This window comes from Endocarpon pusillum (assembly GCF_000464535.1).
Source record: "Endocarpon pusillum Z07020 unplaced genomic scaffold scaffold6637, whole genome shotgun sequence".
NCBI classification, from domain to species: domain Eukaryota; kingdom Fungi; phylum Ascomycota; class Eurotiomycetes; order Verrucariales; family Verrucariaceae; genus Endocarpon; species Endocarpon pusillum.
Window position 1 is genome coordinate 3,718 of NW_006916601.1, and position 23,069 is coordinate 26,786.

The window sequence follows — 23,069 nt, forward strand, 5'->3', positions numbered from 1 at the left end:
TCGCAGCTTGTCCCACCATAGCATCGATCAATGCACTCAGCTCAGATGATGTGGAGGCGTAGGCGGCCCCATCAACTCGGGAGCCGACCAAAAATGATTTCTTTTACGAGGCTACTGACATCACAGGCTATATGATACCTTCATTTCCTGTCCTCTATGACAGTGATAGACGTCTGTATGCTGCGGTATTTCTGCTTACCTAGTCTCTGAGCTACTTTGAGCGACATCCGCGTGCGAAGCGTGACTTGCTTGGAGCGAAGACCTCGAATAGTGTGGGCTAATAATGCTTCAAGACAAAGCAGCCATTCGAGATGCCGGCCATGAGCTGCTGGCCCGATATGGCGAACTCCTGGCTTCGATGTCTACCCTCGCCCTGACCATTCGCCTTTTCTTTCCTTGTTCTCTGGGTCAGTAGCCCCATTCCGCATTATCATGCCTAGAGGCGCTGATGGTGGTGGTGGTATCAAAGTGGTCATGGACCATCATCTATCGCTTATACTTTCACCCGTTAGCAAAGTACCCAGGGCCATTCTTCTTCAAGATCAGTATCCTACCTAGTTTGTACCTTGCGTGGAAGGGAACGAGGCATTTGGTTTTCGATGAACTTCATAAGAAGTACGGTAAGCCCCTCTTGCAACAACGTCTATGGAATGAGTTGTGCTGAAGACCCTACAGGGGAGGCGGTCCGCACTGAGCCTAATTTCCTTTCTCTGATCACGCCAAACGCGATTAGGCGTGAGCGGTGCCCAGGCCTAATGTGCACTTGAATGAAGAGACTAATTGAGAAATAGATATGTACGGTCCTCAGACAAAGTTCCAGAAGGCATGTGAATACCCTTCCACGATTAGAATGCCAGCTACTGACGGTACTCTTCAGGTCATGTACTACACTCGCGGACCAATAGAGAAGCAGGTACTCGTGGTATGTTTTCCCACCTCAACCCACCAAGTCCATGCTCACTAAGACGTCAAAGAACATCGCCAGCACCAGCACCATTACGCTCCCAACCACGCCAAGCAATTCAACCTCATTACTTGGTCCCGATATGAACGTCTATTCTGGGTCCGACGACTTTGATATGGATTTCTATAGTGAACTCTTTGACGCTACTATGCTTCCCACCGCGGTAGAACAGAAGGACCCCTCGCCGGCCGCTTCATTAGCAGATAACTCTCTCGGCATATTAACGATGGCATCGGATTGCAACTTTCCAAATCTGACGGCACATGATCAAGCTTCCCTCGACGACCCGTGTCCCATGTTTCCCGCTGCCGGCGCGACGGTATCTAAAGCTCGTAGCAACACGTCTATTGGAGCCATATCCCTGCCCCCCACGAAAAACTCGCCATTGTCCATCCAATCTCTTCAGCCGTCGCTGCAAGACATCCAGAATAATGTCGAATCTCTGTTGCGGTTCCCCTACCTCTTGCCCATGATCACACTATTGCCACGACGGAGGCTCATCTTCGGAGGGCGCATATCCCCGTTGACGAGGCCATGCGCACCAACAAGGTCTGCATGTCCCAAATCTCCCGCACCATGGAGAACGAAGAATCCCTCAAATCCAACAGCTGCTCCCTGCTCGTCGCTACTGCCATGCAGATGGTCATTTTGCTGTATGAGAAAGCCCTCTCCACGTCCGACCAAGGCCACTCATGTTCTGTCAAAGACGACAGCAACCTCTGCGGTGGAACGATGCTGACAAGGTCACCGCACTCGACTATGTCAAGCACACTCACCACCACCAACAATAACAGCAGTGAATCGGACAACGACCAGCAGCATGCCCTGTCGAGCTTCTCCACCAGTCCGAGCCGCAGCAGAATGCCCGACCTCCAATTTGGGGTCTTCCAATTCGAGCCCGAGGAGCAGACCTGGATCCGCAACCACATCATCCGCAAGGAACTGCAGAGGTGCATCCAGACCCTGCGGGCGTGCCACTCGGACGAGCACCAAAGCAGACAGCAGAGCGCGCCGACTGGCGGGCCACCGGATCTGGCTGGTGGAGATGGAGCGGCGCGCAAATGCGTTGATTGCCTCTTTACCCGTTGGCCAGGCTGATGATGCAGATGCAGCAGAGACAGTAGATGAAAGTAAAGTATGCGGACGCAATAGAGGGAGAAAGGGGTCGATAGAGTAGATGCTTGTTTGCTGGTCATGAAAGGTGTTTTTGGGGTTTCATCAACGAAAATATTGCGGTCGGTATTGGTAACGGAGTAATCCGTACGAAGACTGGTTCTTTCGCCGTATCGAGCCGCCTGCATGCGGTCTATTGTGATGGGAGGAGCACAGAGGAGAGCGCTACGGGGTCGACTTTCGTCTCCCCATTCAGCTTACGTATCGTACGTGGCTAGGATAGAGATGCAGATGCATACGGGACCAGGGGCTTCAGAAAGGTTTGGGACGTGAAATGGGAGGGAGGGAGGCGGTGAGTGTCGACAGATCGGAGGGGATCTGCTTGAATGTCGGACTCAAGTCTCAGGGAGAGGAAAACGGGTTTAGGGAAGTCTGGAAGGTCGATGTGGAGGACATTCAGGGCAATGGCGGGTTTTGCCTTCCGTGGCCGACCGTCCGATCGTGCGAATCTACTGTTGCAGTATCTGATTGGATAGAGACGTCCAAGGCATGTGATGGGATGATGACTATTTAGCCACCATTTACTTTCGGACGTCTGTAAGGGAAAAAAGCACATGGAGGATAGATGGGGTTGGATACAAGTGGGATGGCTCACTTCAATACTGAACCTCATGATAGGTTTGGATTATTCTGCTTTCCTGGTGGTGGGTAGAGGAGTCGTCAGACTATACGAGCGCCTATTGGCCAATTTTTCTACGAGGAATTTCCAGAATTCTATCTGCATTTGATTGGTCAATTTCTACTACAATGTCTCACCTAACTTTTATTATATTGTACTATGGTGGGACAGCCCCCAAAGTCACGTGGACTTGCTTAGTTATTTGGTTAGCTCAAAAAGATGGGCTGTGGGATAAGTTGGGAGATCTTACAGGGGAGGGCACCATGCCTCCTTAATATCACCCACTTAGTCTTCTGAGCACTTTCGAATTTGGCTGTACATGTATAGCTAAATATTCTATTGCGTAGTACAGCGAATATCCCTTTATCCTTGTCTCCTTACATAAGTCGTATTAAGGTGATAAAAGCTAAGCTGCATTTATCCCCTTCGTATTGGCTGGCTTAATTGGCGTCTTTTGCAGATCTTAAGCTCAAATAAGGTTGTCTACAGAAGTTCATCTAATCAGTACTTAATATCTGTAGAGAATAAATAAATGATTCTGTAATAGCTATAAAGCACTGATCACAAAACGCCTCTTTCTTGAAGCTGGAATCAAACAAGCTGCTTGGGCAGAAGTTGTGGCAACCTCAAATAACGAAGAGTAACAACGCTGATTGAGACATTCTACACCCTTGTACCAGTACAGAGGGGATAGTGTTATGCGCGCCAAGAATACCAAGAATGCCAAGCGCGTGCCCTGCGCACAGTATGAGGGCCAGGAGTACCCTAGCGGGTTTTACTAGGGGGGGCCTGAAGTAATGTTAGTCTGGTGCTAAGAACAGCTAGTTCTTATTACGAAAACTCTAGGTTATAATTCGTCACTTCAAGGCTTGTTCTGTGTGCGTCCGTTCTGATGAGTCAAATCATTACATCTAACCTTGTTTGGGCAACGCTGTTTTGTACAAAGAGGGTTTACAAGTAAAGATACTAGCGCTGAGCTAACATTACTTCAAGCCCCCCCCTCGTAGTACATCATTCTCTTGTCCAGCGGCTTCCTTGTACGGTAGCTTCCTTGTTTGGCAGCTTCCTTACGTGGCGGCTGTCAAGGAGGTTCTACGTTATTCTACGCGCATAAAGGCCTCTTAGTATTTAGATCTCTCTTCTTTCTAGAGAGATTCTAGTTCTCTGCGCTTCAATGAGTTATTCTATTAACTACCTACTAAAAATTCGGCCTGCAGCCGTAGTAGCTACTTGGTGGCCTGGCGAAAATCGAGATTGCCAAGCCTTTATCAAGCTAAAAGTGGTGCAATGTTGAAGCGACCAATCGTAGACGCTGATTTCACCGCCCCTCCCTCGACATAAATCCACATCCAAACATTCAAAGCCACGACAGCCATAACACAGCCCTCACAGACAGAGAGATGGAATTTCCAGGTCTTAGGATCTTTTGCTATCAATAGCCCGCCAAGGATAGAGGCGCAGAAGATCCCGAAACGCCATTCTTGATTGATGCACTTTTGGGGGGTGGTCCACTTTCCGTACCTTCTTTCGCCCAAGCATGCCAAGGTTTTGAGCTTTCCCAACTCGATCGTGTGAGACTCCTCGCACTACTTTTTTGGACTTGAAGTTGACGCCTCCTACGTAGAGACTTGGAAATTCTTGCACCGGCGTTGGGCTCATGTCCCACGGATGGACCGTGGCTTGCTGAAAGGAAAATACGAGCCATTGGCCTCCATCATCCATGTCTTTTTACCCAGGGTCCAGCTTTATGGACGCTATCTTCAACCCTCTAATGCCTAAAGACTGCTTGTTCCCAATTTTCAGTTGCTCTGTGATGCTTATCGTGTCCTCGAGGAATCATCCTAAATAATTCCATTTGCCGTGTTGTTATTTTGCTTGTCTTGCTCTCCCTTCCTCAGTTCGGCCCTGTGTAGACAGCAGTTTGCGTTTTGATGTCTACGACGAATTCGACCGCCGTTTTTGGCGGCCTTCTGAACCGAACAGATGCCTCCGAATTCTTTCGCGATCTAAATATCACACTTTTGTCAAACAAGTCGGCTAGCCTGACTTTTGATGCCTCCAGGAAAGATCTCATAATCATCGCCCCGGCTGTCGCAAGGTTGTTCCGAGTGGATCGCTTTTGGTTCAGGGTCACATGCATCTACCCGATTAGCGGCCAATATGGATTTGCCAACCGATTGATTTATTATGTGCTGCTGATCTTCTCACTCATCCTACGGCGGTATGAATATCTTTCCATCGCGGCCCTTGGGACCTGCATGACTTATGCAACCGTTGCTTGTGTTCACGCTTTTTGTCTTCTGGTGAGGTAAGTGGATCAATTGTTATGAAGCATTGGGCGGAATGCTGAGTGGCTCAGATATAAATATAAATACCGCTCGGCCGATTACAGGGCAGACCCGGACATCATAAAACGGCCTGAAACCAACTTCGGCGACGTGGACTTGCTGGGCATATATCCTATTCTTGTAGCCGGTTGCATCATGTTGACGCCAATACTGAATTGGTCAACAACAGTCCGCAAAAACAATGCCGGTGTGATCATAAAGTATTGGGGTATGCTCATGTTTACCGCTATGATTGCTGTCTTATCCAAGGTTTTAACGCTCAGAGTCTTGCCCTTTATGACGTCCGGCTCTGCGTCGTGTATTCTCGATCCAAAGATCAATTGTACCATCGACGAGATCATCGAGCCTAATGGAACATATAAGGCAACCCCAGAGTATGGGTCCAAGAGGATGTCTCTCCAATACTCCGAGAAATGCAATTGCAACAGTAATTGTGGCTCGATCGATTTGTTTGTTCCGTTTCGCAAAAGTACGAATATGCAAGCCTATCTCGTACGCGATCATATCACCAAGATTCTACGCAAAGAAGAAGCTTATTGGGTTTATCTCATCAACATCTTGTGCTTATTAGCTATCATTGGGCAGGGCATTTTTGGCCTGGTCGTGGGTAGATGGCATCCGGCAGTCGTACGAAACTGGATTTTTCGACTACTTAGTGGCGCCCAAGAGCGGCCACGTCGGTCAACATTCCTTTGGAAATGTCGATATTACATAAGCAAAATTACCGCCGGGATCATATATATGGGTGCTATCGGCGTGGCCATCATTTCCCCCCTCATTTTCATCAGCTCCGTCATCCTCAACGAATTCATCGTACATCGCTATCCTGAGGGTGAGCGCTACGATGCAGTTGGTCAGGTATGCACATCTTATCACATTTTCGCCGATTTTTCCGTGGGAGACATCTACTGATTCGCGTCTTATAATGCAGTGGTCAACCTGGGTTGGAGCCGGCGCTGTGGTTCTTGCCGCTGTTATCAGACAATACCATAGTGCCTGGGTACACTCTGCAGAACTCGGGCTCTCAACAATCATTCGCATCGTCAAATGGATCTTCGGTAAGGCAGAACTAAGAGCGGAGCCTGCACGAGCGGAGCGAAACAAGAACAATAGTGCAATTGAGGACCTCAAGGGGTTTTTCAAGCAGTGTATGAGACCGTTGAAGCATGTCTGGAGGAGTATGTGTAATGCCTGCCACAGAATTGTTTTGGAATGGAGAGATTTCAAGGCCTGGCACAAGGATCCGTTCGAGAGATTGCAGCAGCCTCCAATGCACAAAGACATTCAAACGGATTCAGGCGGAGATGTCGAGCCTGAGTTCCAGGACAAAAAAAATTCCGCTTAATTCGAAGCCACGAGTGACGTCCGCTAGGGGGTAATGGTGCCTGAACGGACCATTATGTTCATATTTCCACTTCTCGGGCGGATCAGAATGGTTGACGGGACAGCGCTGCTCTTCCTTGCAGATGCGGCGGTAGCAGAGAGCACCAAGGAGCTGGCTTGGTCTTTTATAGCAGTGCGTTTCTGGTGCGTGGCTCGCTCGATCTTCCTTATTGCATGGCTGCCGCTCGGCTCATTCACGTCAGGAACCTTTGCCTTCCGCGCTTCTGAAGTGTTCTGTTTGTAAAACCCCATATGCAATTCTCGCTCAGCCCAATCTGGTTACAGTGTCCTTATTGTGTGATCCTTTCGTCCTTCGGACAACCAGACCGGTTCTCTGCTCGCTCAGTCCAGCTACCGCGGTATTAGTAACTAACTGATGGTTTATTGAAAGTCTCAATAAATCTACGACAGCATCTGTGTCCTCATCCGTCATAAGCATCCCTTTTTCTGATTGCGCGACAAGCAGTGGGAGTCATCATTCTTTCCCTTCCTGGTTGCCGGTCCATTCTCAAGTTCGGGCTTGGTGATGGGTAAGCGGGTGTCTTCACGTCTTGGTCGGTGGTTCATTATCATTGTCAACGTCATCACCATTCTATCCTTGTCCTTATCGTCCTCCATCATGCTGGTGTCGCCTTTGATGTCCGTCTTGATCTTTGTGATCCCTCCGAATGCTCTCGCAGATATTACCGTTTGTCACTTTCTCAGCCAATATCCTACCTCCGAGGAGGTGACTTTGATCGAAGTCTGACCGGCCTCCCATCTTCAATATTTTGAGGTCTGAGCGGCTCTTGAACAGTAAAAGTGACTAACAAATGCTAACAGGTTATCCAGTTTGGCCATCCGTTCTTAAAAGCCGGATCGTCAAGGTAGCTAATATCTGTTGCCATGTTCCTTGAAACTACCAGTTTGACACCGCCCCCCAGTTGTTTGAAGTTTTCTCACTCTGAACCAATGGCGGCAACACATCCGCAAGAAAGATCCTGCTCGTAGTGACCACTGGAGGTTTACTTCTGCAGGTGAGTTCAGCTGGCCCTTTATGGCTTAATCTACAATTAGGTTTCTGAGGTCAGTGACCAACACTATTATAACTCAGCGCCTGTACTAGAGATAGGCAAGATCCTAGCGGAGCGAGGTAATGTTGTCGACTTTGCAACCATGAACGGCCAAGCGCACTACATCGAGAATTATCCGTTCGTAAATATCAAAGCTGCATCTTCTTGGCCCGGGTTCAAGTGAGCAACAGTACAATGAGCACTACCTGCGCATGCGGAGTTGGGATATGGCTTTCGGACTTAAACAGGCAATGCTGTCGAAGTACCTTTGGGACTCATTCTGGCCTGGCATATACCGTGGCCTGTTATCCGTTTGGATGATGCCTCAACCAGACCGGATTTCATCATGGGCGATTTCTTCGTCGACGCCGTAAAGGACATGCATTTCCAGTATCACATCCCAATTGCCATGATGTAGCCACAGATGCCGTTCTTGATGTTACCATGCTCGTTTGTTCCCGGCCAACCTGGTTTCCAACTTGATGAGACATTGAAGTCTGAGGACGCATCCGTCCGGCTGCGCACCAAGAACGAATGGGTCATCTGGAAAGGATTACCCGAGATTCTCAAATTCTTCAAATGGACAAAAGAAATGAGACGGTAAGAAGATGTCCATTACCTGCCGCCATCTGCTAGCAAGCCAGGTTATGTGATTTTAGTGAGCACTTTCTTCGGACTCGAAGTCCTACGAGATCTTCCCCCAACCGCTTTGGCAGTAGGTCCTGTCCTTAGTGACGAGTACCCACCTCTTGACACTGTGTGTGGCCAATTCCTTCAGATGCATAGCAAGGTCATGTACATTGCCCTCGGCACCTACGTTATCAGACCAAGTCTACGCTCAAGCACTGCATGTCCTCGGAGACAAAGAAGGAAAATTCGCCCGCAACGCCCTGCGACTGCAGCGCATGGCGCATATTGCTTCGCGGCGCAAGTATGACGGCGCTGATCTTATCGGGAAGGTGATGTACGACAAGGAGCTTCGATGGATGGAGGGGAGGAACTACGGCCGATGCATCTGCAGACGGCGGATATGAGAATGGCGTTTTGGAAGCAAGAATTGGGATCTGATGGCAGTTGTGGCTTTACGTATAATTGCCTGCGTAGCGACCGTGCTCTTGCTGGGAAATTTTGCCGGGAAAATCGAGGTCTTACGGACGGAGAAGTGCTGGCATTCGATCAGTGCGGTGATTTCTTTGAGGCTGTATTGAGGATCTCACGCTTCACGGTCGATCGCAATCTAGACATAAATCTTTCATGCTTCCCAGCTTAGGGTGGGATCCCAGATCGAATTCTGTACCTGTTTTCGCTGAATACTTCTGCCTCCTTATCCTTAGCTAACCTCGTGCACGGAACTGCTTGAATTGTCCACAAAAGGACTTACGCCTGATCCCCTTCGTCACTTGCCTGCTTCGATGTCCCTTGCGCCTTCCTTTGTAGTACCTCCAGTACCAGCTGCTGCATCAGCACAGTTCCACGGAACTCGGTTGACTGACTCGGCCCAGATCTTGCCTCCTTAGCCTGTGATATCCAACCCACCGCACAGCCAGCGTCACAGCAGCAACTCACCCCAACTCCCGCGAATGCGATCAAAGAAAGAAAGAAAGTCAAGATTATAAGCCTTCCCCTACGTCTGCCACACTCGTGCAATTCTGGTCAGCAGAAAAGCCTTTCCGATGATGCCAAACTACTGAAATCCACTCCTGTCGACTTGATTATGTCTTCGACTTCAGCTGGTTCGAGGGTATCTGACAGGGAGGTTCTGAGTCTTGAACGGGAGATCGGAGAGGAGGTTGCGAGGCCAATACAGCCGCCAAAGGTGCGTGTGAGGTTGGTGGAAGCCTATTGCAGCGGCTGAGATTGTGGTCAGTTGGAGAGTGCAAGATGAGGGCTGCTAGTAAGTGTAGTTCGGAAACAAAGAATATTGAATAAAATGCTCCGTACTCTCATATCTGTTGGCTCAAGATCACCAGTGGACGGGGAAGCCACCGAGAATCCCTCAATTGTAAGGTATTGGAAACGGAAAGTACTCACCTAAATTCCCTTTCGAAATTGTTGTTCTCAGTACGAGAATGATCGGGGGAAGGGTAAGTCCCTGACCGATCTCAACGACAACTTGGTAAGCGTATTTGCTGCGGTGGGACTGCTTTACCCGTAGGGGAAGAACACCAAGCAATACAATACCGATGACTATAAACCACGATCCTACCACAGCCACATACGCAGCTCTAAGAAGGAAATTTACCGGAAATCGAGCCGGCGACTGCTCCGAACACCGGCACCATCAGCGTGAAGAGTAGCATAGTAGCATGAGTAGACCTGCGCGCTCTGCTGAGAAGGTGTGGACGACCTGGAATCGTTGTGGAGTTTCAATGATGGCAACATAAAATGTGAAGCCGGCCAGATATGTGAGGCTGGCCTGGCGCGAGAGGCTGCTTGTAACCGATCAGAGCCCATTGCGCCTTAAGTGGCTGACTTTCAGCTCGGTTTCGTGGAGTGAGATGTCCCTTGCTCATCGGCCATGTTTCTCGAATGACTCGTACATAAAGAATATCAGCTGCTCTGGGGCTACAGAGTCAGCAGATCTGAGATTCTCTGTCTGGTTGATCTCGAGGGACGCCGTAATAGCAGTAGCGCAGTAAGAGCTTCGTCAGGCAGCCGCGGTCACTTGACAATGGCCTCAACCATCCCTCGAGCAAGAGTGTCGTGCTCTTTCTTTGTCTACGAAGGGATTTCTCGATCCATGAGCGTGGGTGTTTGATGAGAGATTTCCAGGGCTTTTCTTGTAAAGAAGAGCTTCGCAGTAGAAATCACGATGATTGAGCCCAACGCCGAGCATTTGGCAGGCACTGGACTTTCGAGGGGAGAAGCCTGTTTCTGTCGCAATTATCATGGTAGTGAGACAAGACATCTAGCCACGAAGGTGCCTTGTTAGAGGTCTTTGTTTTGTGACAGACGGCAACTCTCTACGGATGTTTCTCCCAATCACATCATACTATCTCGATGGTATACTTACTGACGCCGTCGAAGTCCTGATAGTTCGATTCATCCAGCGTTGGGGTTGTAAAGGCTCTTCGCAGGGTTGTGTGAAATAGCCGATCCCTGACCCAGGACTTTGATGCCTCTGCCATGAGGTGCGGCAATATCCTATAGTCACGTTCTCGAACCCTGCGCCGAAAATGCTTCCAAAACAGCCACCTATGGACACCTATGAACTCGAAGAATCCTATTCGGCGAAAGCGACCTTTGACATTCTGAATCGGCTCAAGAACCAGGCCGCATCGAGTCCAATATCCCTGCATTTGCCCATAGCGGCGCAACCCCTTCTCGACGACCGGGAAAAGAAAAAGGTTGTCATGAATCGAAACAACGTCAGATGGTCCGCTGTCCGCATCCGGGAACAGCTCCAACCTGGAGGCTAGCCATTTGCAAAGACAGTCCTCGCCTTCACGTGTACATAATACTCCACGTGTACATGATACTCCACGTGTACATAATCTTGAGAGTTTTGGCGAGATGGATGCAGCTCCGCAAACGAAGCCCTTCATCAGCAAAGACCCATCAGTGACTGGTCCGAACGGGCCGTCATTGGTAGACACCGTACTTGCAAGGACTTCAGCGACAGTCGATCCTGGATTACATCGTAAGTAAGTTATTTCTCCATCAAGAGAAGCCCAGGACCAACTAGGTGCACGGTATTGCCGGGCTAAGACTCCACCTTTAGGGGTGTACCACAGCAGCGATTTAGGCAAGCTTGGTCTCCATAGTCCTGCCAGATAATCTTCAGGTTTGAATTTTCCTGTCATCCGAGCCGCGATGCCAGCAAGCGCCACCAATTTGTCGGAGCTAAACGTCAACCTGCGACGTGAGTATATCCTAGTGATTTCATCCCAAACACGAAGAGCTTCTCCATCACGGCTTACACGCTCAAAGCGTTGCTTCAGAGAAAGGCTGCCAAAATGACCGGCCGTAACCTCCATATCTGGAAACACTTCTGACCTGCTGCTCTCGAAGCACTCCCAATAGATCTGGTCTTCTCCAAAATGCAGATTTCTTGGCGAAAGGAGTCTTTCCTGGAATGTCCATCCTCTCTGTTCCAGCTTTGAATGACCGAGGAAACGTCTGAAGGTATCCAGGCGGAATATGTGGTAGATCCCCTTTTCCACGGCTAGGTCACCTATGTTTTCCCATCCAATGGAGATGTTGCATCCATTCATTCTACCATGTTCTCGGTCGTGGAAAAGTCCTCCATCAGCACTTTCGGAAGCTGCAGCAGCAAGATTAAGACCAGAAAATGCAAAAACTTTTGCCATCGAAAGAGCCTCCTGTAGCCAATCTTGTGGTGAATCTTGAATAATGCACAACGCATCTATCCAAAGATATCGATAATTCAGCCGTCGTGTTACTTGCACAGCATCTCTGAAGGTCTGTGGAAGTTGAGTAAGCTCTATGCCACTTTGAAAGGCTGACAGCTTTGCAGAGACTAATTTTGTGAACGAGTTATCTTCGCCCCAGCAATAACTGAGGGTTACGTACCCTTTGCTTTCTTGTAGACTAGAGCGTGATATCAAACGTATTTTGTCTTCAAACTCCTTGTCCTGCCTAGAGACATCCAAGAGACGGGTAGGTAGCCAAAGATGGCTGCCTTCGACTGTTTCTGACCATCTATTGCAGGTTTTGTGTGTGCTAAGACAATGTCGTATCCATTTTTCAGCCACTATGAGGCTTTGGACAGAATCAGTATTTTGAGAATCAAGGTCAATGCCAACGGTATTAAGCTCTAACCAATCCAAAATAACTTAGTGATCTATCCATGTCTATCACATACGACGGTAACGTACGAGATTTGGGAGTAAAGAAGAGGTCGTTAAACAGAGCTTCCTGGTGAGTAAAAACCGTCGCACCACCTTTAAATCTCACTTCCTTCCGCCCATTCAAAGTAAAAAGCGGATATTGACGATCATCGAACGACACAGTGTAGCTGCGGTCGACTCCCTCGCTACGAGTAGCCTGCGTCTCGTACTGCGGGTCGACCGGCGTAGAAAACAAATTCCGGAGATAGGCACAGAAAGAGCAGACATGGTTCCCTGTCGGTGTTTCGAGTCCCCTCGAGAACTTAGGGGCGCTAGGACGGACATGATACACTTTACCGACTTTGATATGGCGGCGCGAGAATAGAGAATGACACGCCTGGCAAAGACTCATGACTCCGTTCTCAGAAACAGTAGCAAACTATGAGTGCCAGTTCTCATGCCCTCTCGTAAGAGCAGTAGTACAACAAGGAAACCACGCTGTACAGGCCCCTGGAACGGGAGGAAGAAGATTCCGTTCTTTGCCAGATACTTGAGGACTCAACTGTCTTTTGAGCAGTACTTTTAAACGATTGTGTGCGACTCAAGGTAGAAACCAGCACAAGCAAAAAACGAGGCGATCAGGCTGAAAGAGCCTCGAGTTGCAATTGACGCCAGCCTTGTAGGAAGCCAGACCGCAGCTCGTGTAACGGGAAAGTCATTAACGATCGGCCAACCAATTGACTGCCTAGCGTACGCGTCATTTTCGTGGCACCCTTTCCGCCGTAGTCCGAGTGGGAGGAAGTTCGGCTGGGTAACTATCCGACCAGCCACAGCTTGCACAACCTATGTGAAGAGTGGGTGCCGAATGCTCGCTCCGGCCCGTGGGTGGGAAGGGGGGTTTTTAAGGATAGTTTGGGAAATTCACAAAAGCAGGAGCAAAAAGAGATACTGTTTTCATTCAACGACGAAGATACACCGTCACTAAACACCTCGCTATGATAACTCGTGACAGATTGTTCCCAATTCATTCATGCATCATCTCTCAGGTACATTGCAACAGCCGTGCCAAGTCAGATATCCAGTCAAGAAAGACAAAGAGAACCAAAATGCTTCTCAAACAGGATTCGCCTTCTTCTCCGTCTGCAGCAAATTACCCAATGCGCCCTTGGCATCCCAACTGGGGATGGACCAAGTCTCCATCTGGTTCCCAGTGTTGCTATTGAAAGCCGGCGACCTTTCGATTTTCTCCCTGTTCGCAGCCTCCTTCGCTTCGATGAGCCATTCTTCCCATGCCGGTGTCTTGGGCGCTAGCACTCCTTCTTTCACCCAGCCCGTAAAGCCGGTGATGGCGATTGCTTTCCACAGCGCCTCTGTGTAGGTGGTCGGAGTCGTGGCATCATCTCTGCCCTCGGTTGGAAATCCACCTTGGACGTTGATCTCAGAGACTTCGAGACGTGACAGGTCCCAGTGTCGTGCAGGTGGCAGGGCTGCCACAATCCAGTAGAAGATGTTGAGGAGCATGTAGGATGCCGCGAAACCACTTTGGAGTTCGATGCCGGAATTGGCGAGGCATATCACTCCGCCCATTAGCAGCAATGTACCCACGAGAGATAGCAGCCTATAGGTAGGGCCACTGCTGATAGTGTAGACACACTTCTCGCTAGGGTTAAAGTAGAGATATCGGGCTGTCCGTTCGTCGCACAGCACCACAATGAATGCGCCTTGCGGGTATCTGATGACTACGTTCCCAGGAGGGGAATTGGGATCTGGCTTGGGTGCATTTGGAGTTGGATGCCATTTGTTAGACCATCCTGTCAGTGTTCCCAGAAGTGAGAGGAAAATTGTTGCCAACAACGCCATGCCATCGTTGTAGTAGATGCTCAATCCAAACAGGGCAGCGCTCATGGAAAAGCCAAGCAGAGCAAGGGCTGTGAGCGGGCCCAGAGTCCGGACCGAAGGCCTTGGTAGTTCATCTTTTTCTCTCACTCTGACCAATTTGACGGAATTGTGTGGCAGCTTGTCTCCACGATGGAGGGCATGAGCAACGTGGTGGATCTCGGTTGCAGTATTTCCAGACTCAATGCCCACCACTTTCACCGTCGAGACACCTTCTAGCTTCTCAGGCCTAGATGGACGGATGAAGACTTGAGGCGCAGGGAGTAGTCGGGGTAGGTAGACGAAATGGCTAAGGGTGGCAACTTGTGCTATTGGCTCTAAGGATCCTTCACCGAGAATGGCCAGAAAACCTGAGTGGAGAAGTCAGCATAATGTATGGATAATGACTATACTCTACTACTCACCAACAATGTCCAGCTGGAAATTGTCTCTCGAGAACGATTTGATAAAATCCAACATCGTGAAGTTTGCAGTGCCGTATCCAATCGGCTTGGAACATCGAGAAGAGCATTAGATATGTCATAGAAGAGAAGGAAATGAACTCGTTAAGCACGTAGACCTCTAACAACAGTCAAAGTGATAGAAGCAAACTTCTGCGCGACATGACGTGCAACATGACGTGGCATTGGAGGCCTCAGCCTCGTTGCTTGGGGTTGGCTTTGAGGCGCTGTTCCAAGCCTTCAGCGGTAGGCGGAGCGGGTGGTGGCTTGGTCAAGGAAAATCTTCTGGGGGTGGCCAATCATTTCTAACATCTATCTCTGCATCTCCGGATCCATCAGAGGCCGAAGGGCTCAGCGCACGGGTACCTTGAGACTACGTTAGGTTCAACTTCATGGAATGTCCTACCCGTCCCGAGCGGGCCTTGACTCGGCCACAGAGAAGCAGACCGGCTCTCTACTGACCATCGAAAGCTTAGTGTCAACATTATCAGGAAGTGAGTCTCCGGGGAGCAACGTATGAAGCCGAGTTTCTGTCAGAAAAGGATCGTACAAATAAATCAGCAGTCTATGGAAAAATTCCCTCATCAGCACCTATATTATCCGCTCACTTGTTTGTGCGTTATCGTGTCTCATGAAAGCTCCATAACCAGTCAAGATCACATCTTTGCTACTGTTCAAGGCTTGTGACCGCATGCCGTCTGGCCATCCCCACTCCTTGCTTCTTCATTGACCATATGAATGTGCTTAGGATCGTGGCTGGACTTCCGTCCTGTACTTCTGCTGCGCCTCCTGGTTTGCGACCAACTCAGGCTTTGCCTCTTGCTTGACAGGCTCCTTGCCAGGCCAGAGGTGCGCCAGCTGGCCTCGGACCTTCGCCTTCGGTCATCTCCCTTGGCATTTCCCAAATCGAGTACCTGTTTCAGAACTGGCAACTCTGCGTGATCTCGTGTGTTCTTCATGCGATGACACCACGTCACCTCTGCTTGCTGCAGTGCCCCGTTGCCCGTTTTGGAATTTGTGAGCGACGTACCTCCGCCAGTGACCTCGAACAGAAACTCACCACCTACTTGCTTCAAATCGCCAGCTTGCAGCACGTCACCACTACCTATCCTCTTCAAACCTTGAGCAATACTCTTCACCACTCCTGACACCAGCGTGTGGCGTATATAATCAGGATCTTTGTTGCCCAAGCTCAACGTCCTCGCCATACCAAGTAGGCTGTACAGCCTCTTCGACGGGTCAGCAAAGATCGGGTACGGACATTGTGTCTGTTCGATGTATGATGGAATCAGGGTATGCGAGCCACAGCCAATGATTCGGATTGATGTATCTTGGGGCAGAGAAGAAGGAGGAATGGCTGCAGCAAGAGTGCGCAGATACTCCTGGCAGTTCTAAGTGATTTTTAGTCATGCTCTTCGCACACAGGGAGTATCAACGATACTTACCCCACAGAAGAAATGACGGATGAAGATGATCATGACCTTCTTGCTCTCGTTACCGTTGGACCAGTATAGGCTTTTGAATGACACGGTCTTCCCATCGACATCGAAGACTGGTAGGTCTGCAATTCTTTCCAAGGTCGACTCGGATGGTAGCGCTGTACTGACTTTGACATCGCCCTGGAACTCCTGCGTGGCGGGATCCGAGTTGGCACCCAGACGCCTTTCGTCGTGTGGCATGACAGAGGGTAAGACTGGACCTGAAATATCGCAGCGAGCTGTGGGTATGGTGGTATGAATGGGACCTGGGACAGTGATCGTAGCGGTGATGGAGTAATTACGTCGAATGCTTGTCTGTCTGCACAACCTGAGAGAGAGTGGTGTGGTTGGAGTTTTCAGAGAAGCAGGTGATAATAACGCTTGTACGAGCCCGTCTCCTGATTTCTTTTCCACTGAGCCGTCTACCCGGAGCGGGACACTCCTGCTGGCCACCATGATGTGAATTTTCAATGTCACTGGTGGATTGAGGAGCAGGCTTTCCCTTGAAGGTCCAGGCCACGATCTCTGATTCCAAAAACTGTCTCGTGGTGGCGCTGGGGTGTATAAGATAGACTAGTCTCGTGGCTGCTATAAGCAAACCAGACTTATGGCATCCGCTAGAACTCAAATGAGCTCGGCAAGGACAAATGCAGTCAAGGGTAGGATTCAACGCAGCCGTAGCAACGAATCGGGAAAGCAACAAGCCGAAACAGGAATGCGGCCGGTGGAGCTAACGCAGAATGTGACAAAACGGGTGATCCTTCAGAACTAAAACGGCCTAGGCACAGACGGGCAGGATGATCAGCGTGCTTAGTCTGTGCAGCGGAGGAGGGAGGACGTGACCGCTGGCCGGCAGTGGGAGATCCGATGAGACCAACAGGGTCCAAATGGCTGAGACCGAGACTTGGGAAAGGAGATATAATGATGAGAAGAAAAGGAAAGCAACATCAGAAAGACGAAAAAATGAAGTGAAGTGTTTGAGGATATCTGAAACAGTTGCAATTCGTAATTCGTAACTACCATCACGCGCCCATAGATGGGTACGGTGCCATTCATGCTGGTCCTTCTTCGTCTTTCGAGATTCTACTCGATGCATGAAGAAACGGAAGCTTGTCTCTCCGAGACTTTGGTTGGATGTGAATGGCCAAGGTCGAGGTGTTGGTGGAGGATTATGTGAGGCCATGAGGTGAACGAAGTGTCATCGAGGTTTCAACTTCACCAAACCTGGCTAGCCCGGACTGGGCGCCACGCGCGATCTTCAGGCAGGACGGAGTAGGTTAGCATGATTTCTACTAATAGTATAGTTAATACTAATATATACTAATAGTATAATAGCAGTAGTTGAATGCACCAGTTGGATGCATGTTCTTCAATTACCAGATGTGGTAGGTCAAATGCAAATGGACATCGTTATACCAGTACACGGCAGATGAGATGAGTTGGCTCGTCACACGGAACTGGCAACTCCGTGGAGATTAGACTCAGGCATACATCTTATATTGCCTGCAGCGGAAGAGTCAGCTTCCAGCTCTCGTGCATAATCCTTCTGGCAGTGCATTGCACATGCTTACTGTTGAGACGAAGCATCCGGTTGCTTGTGGGGCCACTACTTGAGAATGAGCGTATTTGTATTGTGTTCTTATGCTACACATTCTGTAATGAGTGTGGATGTGCAGCCTGGCAGCCGTACTAATGACCGGTGATGGAAACGCAAGCATACATAGGAGAGAACAGCAGTCTGTAAAAGGAAGGGACTGGCACCCTGGACCCCTCAATGTCTCATCGGCACGACTATTCAGTATGGTAAATCCTGCTGACAAATTCTCCGAAGTTCCAGCCGGTAGCCATCGACCACGAAGTCGTGGACTAAGCGGTGGACGTTCCTCCGCGCGCTTTGCAACTCTAACTCAAACATCCCTCGCTTGCAGCGTTTTCTGATCAGAGCTTTGAAATTGGTTCACTCGATGCTTGCATGATCTGGGCCCGTTCCTGATCATCCGCTTGTGCGGCTTGGACCGTAGCGACTAGCGTAAGCCATTATCTTCACAAGCATGGGCGGCCACGTTTAGTCAGCATGGGCTTGAAGGCAGAATGACGGATGAGGTCCCGAGGGCGCAGTTATAACGCAGGATGACGTTCAAGATTCCAAATGGCTGCAACCTTATGTGCGGGCCAGGCCTCTTCCAGATCAATCATAGTTTCCACCAACCTGGCTGGCAAATGCGGTTGACACACTGCGGGAGTCATCGTCTTCATGTCCTGGCTGGCGTGGTGCGCGCAGACTGGCTGAGCTGCCGCCAAACACGCTAGAGTTGTCAACAGGGCGACCACCAGACTCGACGTATCGCTTCAGGCGGTCAGACTGGTTGAAGCTTGGTTGCTTGTGGATATCATGGATGCTCAAAGAACCAAGGCTGACACCACCTTGACCACGACCGTCACCTACAATACTGCTGGTGATGTCAGATTCTGTGGCAGTGACTGATTCGCCGGCAACGCTTTCAGCGGCACCCTTGGCTTTAGTTCCATTGACCCGACGGCCTTGCACGCCCTGTAGAGATGGCCAGGTGTCTGGCGTGAAGCCATGGAACATCGGTGGAAACCCTGCTGGAACACCCACGCCGCCTAGCGCAGATGACTGAACGGAAGAAACATCATCAGGAATGTAGCCAACGACTGATCCAGGGTCGTGGTACTCATTACGGTGACCATTGCGACCATTCATCATACCACTCGCCATGTTCGTAGCATGATTGTATGCCATTTGATACCGCTGAGGCCCACGATAGGATTGCTTTGGTCGGCTGAACTGATGAAGCGAAACCTGTAGATTAGACAGTGGACCTTCAACCAGGCAATTTCGTTCCTTGAAGTGAAGAAGCAGATAGTGCCAAAGCGGATGTTTGGAGAGCACCTTGGGGTTGCCGAGGATCACCAACCCATACTTGGCACGTGTCATAGCAACATTGAGTCGACGAGGATCGCTAAGGAAGCCAATACCTTGATGATCGTTCGAGCGCACACAAGAGAGAACAATGAAGTCCTTCTCTCGGCCTTGGAAGGCGTCGACGGAAGCGACTTCGATTTCCTTGTAGGTCTCCTTCTTGAAAGTTCCCGTTGCTTGCATGGAGCTAACGACATAGCTGCGCTGCCCTTCGTATGGCGTGATGATTCCAATATCCTGCGGTTGCACCCCAGCCTTGAAGAATCGAGTTACAATCTTCTCTACGTTAGCGGCCTCCGTGCGGTTGAGGTACGATGTACCCGAAGCTGAAATCTCTTCATTGCCAAGGTTAGCCCAGAACATCATGGGAGCGTCATTGACAGGCCATGGGAAGTCCACGTCTCGTCGGAGGCGCTGTTGCATAGTCACACCGTTCTGCAGGGACCCTTCGTAGAACATGTTGGATGGAAATTCGGAGAGGCATGGATGCATGCGGTACTGAACATTGAGTCGGATAGGTGCACACCCCAGTATAACTAGACGCTCGAACAAGGATTGATTCAGTCCAGCTTTGGCGGCCTTCTTATTCATGATGACGGGGCCAAGCTGTTGATGATCCCCAACCAGAACGACTTGCTTGCATCCGAGTACCAGCGGAATCATGCACTCTGGCTCTGCCGATTGGGTGGACTCGTCAATAAGAACAGTTCTGAACTTGAACTTGGAAAGTCGTGGATCACCAGCACCAACACAAGTACAACAGATGACATCGGCATTGGTCAGAATCTCGCGCTCAGCAGCTCGGGTCAATTGTTTGAATTTCTTCTCGTCTTGACTCGACAACTCTCCCAGCTCTGATTTAAGCTGGTTGAGTTTTGTGAGCTCAACGTTGCTGTCATTCATGCGAACCTGCTCGTGCAGAGACAGGAAACCGACAGGTGATTCGACGTCTTCACGGGATTTGGCAGTAACCCTAACTGTCTTTAGCCCCGTGAGATGGATACGCTCGCAAAGTTGGTCGACAGCAACGTTGGACGGGGCGCAGACCAGAACTTGTCCACCATTGATCTTAGCAAGGTGGTAAATTATGGTAGCGGAAGTCACCGTCTTTCCCGTCCCTGGAGGGCCTTGAATCAAGCTCAGTGGCTTTTGTAATACTGATTTGACGGCATTGATTTGGCTTCCGTTCAACTCTGGCAGCCCAGGCACGGAGAACTTCTTGGGCATTTGTGTCTTCATGGGTGCTGCCGCAACTTCATGACCCAGCAACCGATGGAAGATGTAACCAGAAACGCTCATTTCATCGATAGCAAAAGTCTTCATAGCGAGTTGCATTCGGTCAAATGATGTTGCTTTCCAGACATAATCGGCCGCAAAGTTGTGCGTGCATTCCGTTGGTACAGATTTGTGATCGCCTTTTGCCCGCAGCTCGATCGTCACCTCGTCAGATAGGTTGTTGGGAATCTTTATCACGTAGCCAACTCCTTCCCAGTGCGCGCGCAGCTCTCCAGTGTATTTGAGTCGCATCTCATCACCAACCGCCAATTTGACGTCACCGAGCTCGAGTTTTGGTAGAACGAAGCTTGCAAGATGTTTATTGTTCAGTCCAAGATCCCATCGCACAATCAGACCATCCTGCGACTGCGACTCTTTCAATTTGCGGTCATAGTCTGCTTCAATCTTGACAAGTGGTCCGAAAACGTTCTGGTATTGATAAGCATCATCGTATCTCAGAAGGACTGGTGCAGGCTCGTCATCGATGTTGGCAGCCTTCTCCAGATCGGTGATTGTAGCTCCAGCATTTTCCTTCCACATTTCTTCCAGCTTCGCAATCATCTGAGGGCTAAGGTGACGAGCCCTGAGTTGCTCCTGGTCTGAGGGTGCAGCAACGAGCCATGAGAGGAATGAGCGGTCTTCGATCAAGGGCTGCCAGCGTGACGTATCCCAGTTCATGTCCTTGGTAGACGGCATGGCGGCGCATGGTTGTCGGCAAAGAAGGACCACAACAGTGTCGGATTTGGCGGGAATGAACCCAAGGAGGAATACATTTTTTGTTCCGCAATTGTAGCACTCCAAAACTGTGTCGCCAAGTGAGCTGCTTGGATGTAGTTGCACTTCCTTGTGCCGAGCACGGACCAGATGGTTGACGATATGGGACGAGGACGTATTTCCACGAGCACTGCAGAACCATTTGCTGCATGTAAGGCATCTAACAACACTGCTCGGGTTGTGAATACCACAGTATCTGGACCACAAGCATTAGACCCAGTCTTTGGGAATCCATAATCGGCCTGACTTACGCGCAGGCATGTGGGGGCAGTTCTTTCTCTTCTTCCACTCTTGCCTGGCCATTCGCTCCATTCCCGTCAACTTGCATGCTTGCCAAACTTTCCAGATCGTCCTCTCCCAGCCCATCAGATCCGTCGTCGTCATGCCGTCGTCTCCTTGGGCCTTTGGCAAGATTAAGGACGCTCTCGTCTGGATCTACAGTCGATGCATCATCAGTAGCATTGATAGCCGCCGCTGAATTAGAAACCATGTGGTTTCCCAGATTGCTAAAAGCTTCCATGGCTGCGGCGGGGAGCTTGGTGATCCGTGTGGGTTTCTCGAAATTGTGGTGCTTAACAGGTGGTATGTGATTTAAAAAGTCGTATGAAGGACCAGGCTAAAACCGCATCGTATCAGCTTGACAATCTCTCTTTGAAGAGGAGTGTTCGAGATTGTGAGCAGAAGTGAAGGTCGGGCATACATATCAGTAGTGGCGGGTGGCAGACCTTGATATCATGCGCAGGTCGGCGCAAGTCATGTAGAGCAAGTCGTGTAAAGGGTTGTATGACAACCTCAAGGAAGCAATGAAACTCCTCCCCGACTCCACCAAAATGATAACGGCAGGTGAAGTATCATGAACGCTTGCATGAACAAGTCAACAAGTCGAAGCAGGATAGTGGATAATGGCTCATCTAGTCAGACGGGATGGCGCTACTGTACTGTACGGAGTAGTGCTGCACGTATGGAATCCAGGTCAAAACTCTAAATTTTTACATATGCTCAAAATTCGCTGCGGGTTTCAGAAGAGTAGATTCATTTCGATATCTGCAACAAGATGATAGTAAGGACAATATCCTCGAGGCTGCTTCTCGTGCTATAACTAACCTCATATAGCGAAGGCAAAATCGAGAGAGACGGGACTACATCTATCGCCGCGCTCTCCTCCTCCGCGATGCCTCCATAGCGGAGAAGCGAGCCCTACTCAAAAAGTCCCTCGCAACAGGCAAACCTCTCGATCCAGCCATTGCTAACGACAAGTCCCTGCGAACGGACTACAAATACGATGAGTCCCTTGACCAAGAAGCCGCCGAAGCCCAGCAAAGCATCGACGATGAATACAGTCTTCTCTCCGGGCTCACCGATCCACGACCCCTGGTTACCACCTCCCGCAGCCCATCCACCCGCCTCGCAACCTTCAGCAAAGAAATCCGACTACTCCTTCCCACCTCGATCCGACTAAATCGCGGCAACCTGATCCTTCCCAATCTCCTTTCCTCCGCCAAAGCCTCCGCCCTCTCGGACATAATTCTTCTGCACGAACATCGCGGCACCCCTACCGCGATGACAATATCCCACCTCCCTCACGGGCCCACCGCCTCCTTCTCCCTCCACAACGTCGTTCTCCGAGCCGATATTCCCAACGCCTCGCGCGGCACAGTCTCAGAATCCTACCCGCACCTGATCTTCGAAGGTTTCCGGACTAAGCTCGGCAAGCGCGTGGTGCAGATCCTGAAGCACATCTTCCCGCCTCGGGAGGGACCACATAAGGTTGGGAACAGGGTAGTGACATTCAAGAACGTGGAGGACAGTATCGAGGTGCGGCACCATGTTTTTGTGCAGACGGGGTACAAGGATGTGGAGTTGGCGGAGGTGGGGCCGAGGATGACGATGAGGTGTTTTGAGATCAAGGGCGGGACCTTGGAGAAAGACAGTG

At 50.0% G+C, this 23,069-nt stretch overlaps 7 protein-coding genes across 7 annotated transcripts in view; 3 read left to right on the top strand and 4 right to left on the bottom strand.

The window, feature by feature from the left end:
• Positions 1-432: 432 nt before the first annotated feature.
• EPUS_09020 (uncharacterized protein) lies at positions 433-2,062 on the top strand (the record flags this gene model as incomplete). Its single annotated transcript, XM_007807186.1, has 6 exons — positions 433-460; positions 513-620; positions 676-735; positions 792-922; positions 975-1,397; positions 1,460-2,062. The coding sequence occupies 6 exons, from the start codon at positions 433-435 to the stop codon at positions 2,060-2,062; spliced, it is 1,353 nt and encodes a 450-aa protein (XP_007805377.1).
• Positions 2,063-5,239: 3,177 nt separating this feature from the next.
• On the top strand, positions 5,240-6,449 carry EPUS_09021 (uncharacterized protein; the record flags this gene model as incomplete). The annotated part of the gene is made up of 2 exons (XM_007807187.1): positions 5,240-5,962; positions 6,036-6,449. 2 exons carry the CDS (start codon positions 5,240-5,242, stop codon positions 6,447-6,449), a joined length of 1,137 nt encoding a protein of 378 aa, XP_007805378.1.
• Positions 6,450-10,526: 4,077 nt separating this feature from the next.
• EPUS_09022 (uncharacterized protein) lies at positions 10,527-12,741 on the bottom strand (the record flags this gene model as incomplete). Its single annotated transcript, XM_007807188.1, has 3 exons — positions 10,527-11,167; positions 11,222-12,316; positions 12,378-12,741. The coding sequence occupies 3 exons, from the start codon at positions 12,739-12,741 to the stop codon at positions 10,527-10,529; spliced, it is 2,100 nt and encodes a 699-aa protein (XP_007805379.1).
• A 701-nt stretch (positions 12,742-13,442) lies between these two features.
• Positions 13,443-14,684, bottom strand: EPUS_09023 (uncharacterized protein; the record flags this gene model as incomplete). Its single annotated transcript, XM_007807189.1, has 2 exons — positions 13,443-14,575; positions 14,630-14,684. 2 exons carry the CDS (start codon positions 14,682-14,684, stop codon positions 13,443-13,445), a joined length of 1,188 nt encoding a protein of 395 aa, XP_007805380.1.
• Positions 14,685-15,339: 655 nt separating this feature from the next.
• Positions 15,340-16,344, bottom strand: EPUS_09024 (uncharacterized protein; the record flags this gene model as incomplete). The annotated part of the gene is made up of 2 exons (XM_007807190.1): positions 15,340-16,056; positions 16,111-16,344. 2 exons carry the CDS (start codon positions 16,342-16,344, stop codon positions 15,340-15,342), a joined length of 951 nt encoding a protein of 316 aa, XP_007805381.1.
• A 1,987-nt stretch (positions 16,345-18,331) lies between these two features.
• Positions 18,332-21,656, bottom strand: EPUS_09025 (Regulator of nonsense transcripts 1; the record flags this gene model as incomplete). Its single annotated transcript, XM_007807191.1, has 2 exons — positions 18,332-21,332; positions 21,388-21,656. 2 exons carry the CDS (start codon positions 21,654-21,656, stop codon positions 18,332-18,334), a joined length of 3,270 nt encoding a protein of 1,089 aa, XP_007805382.1.
• A 534-nt stretch (positions 21,657-22,190) lies between these two features.
• Positions 22,191-23,069, top strand: part of EPUS_09026 (U3 small nucleolar ribonucleoprotein IMP4) — a gene marked incomplete at both ends in the record, with an annotated part of 944 nt that continues 65 nt past the window's right edge. Inside the window, 2 exons of the mRNA XM_007807192.1 lie at positions 22,191-22,196; positions 22,250-23,069. The exon at positions 22,250-23,069 is cut by the window's right edge and continues 65 nt beyond it. Of these exons, the coding sequence (XP_007805383.1) occupies positions 22,191-22,196; positions 22,250-23,069 (826 nt within the window). The remainder of the gene's footprint in view (positions 22,197-22,249) is intronic.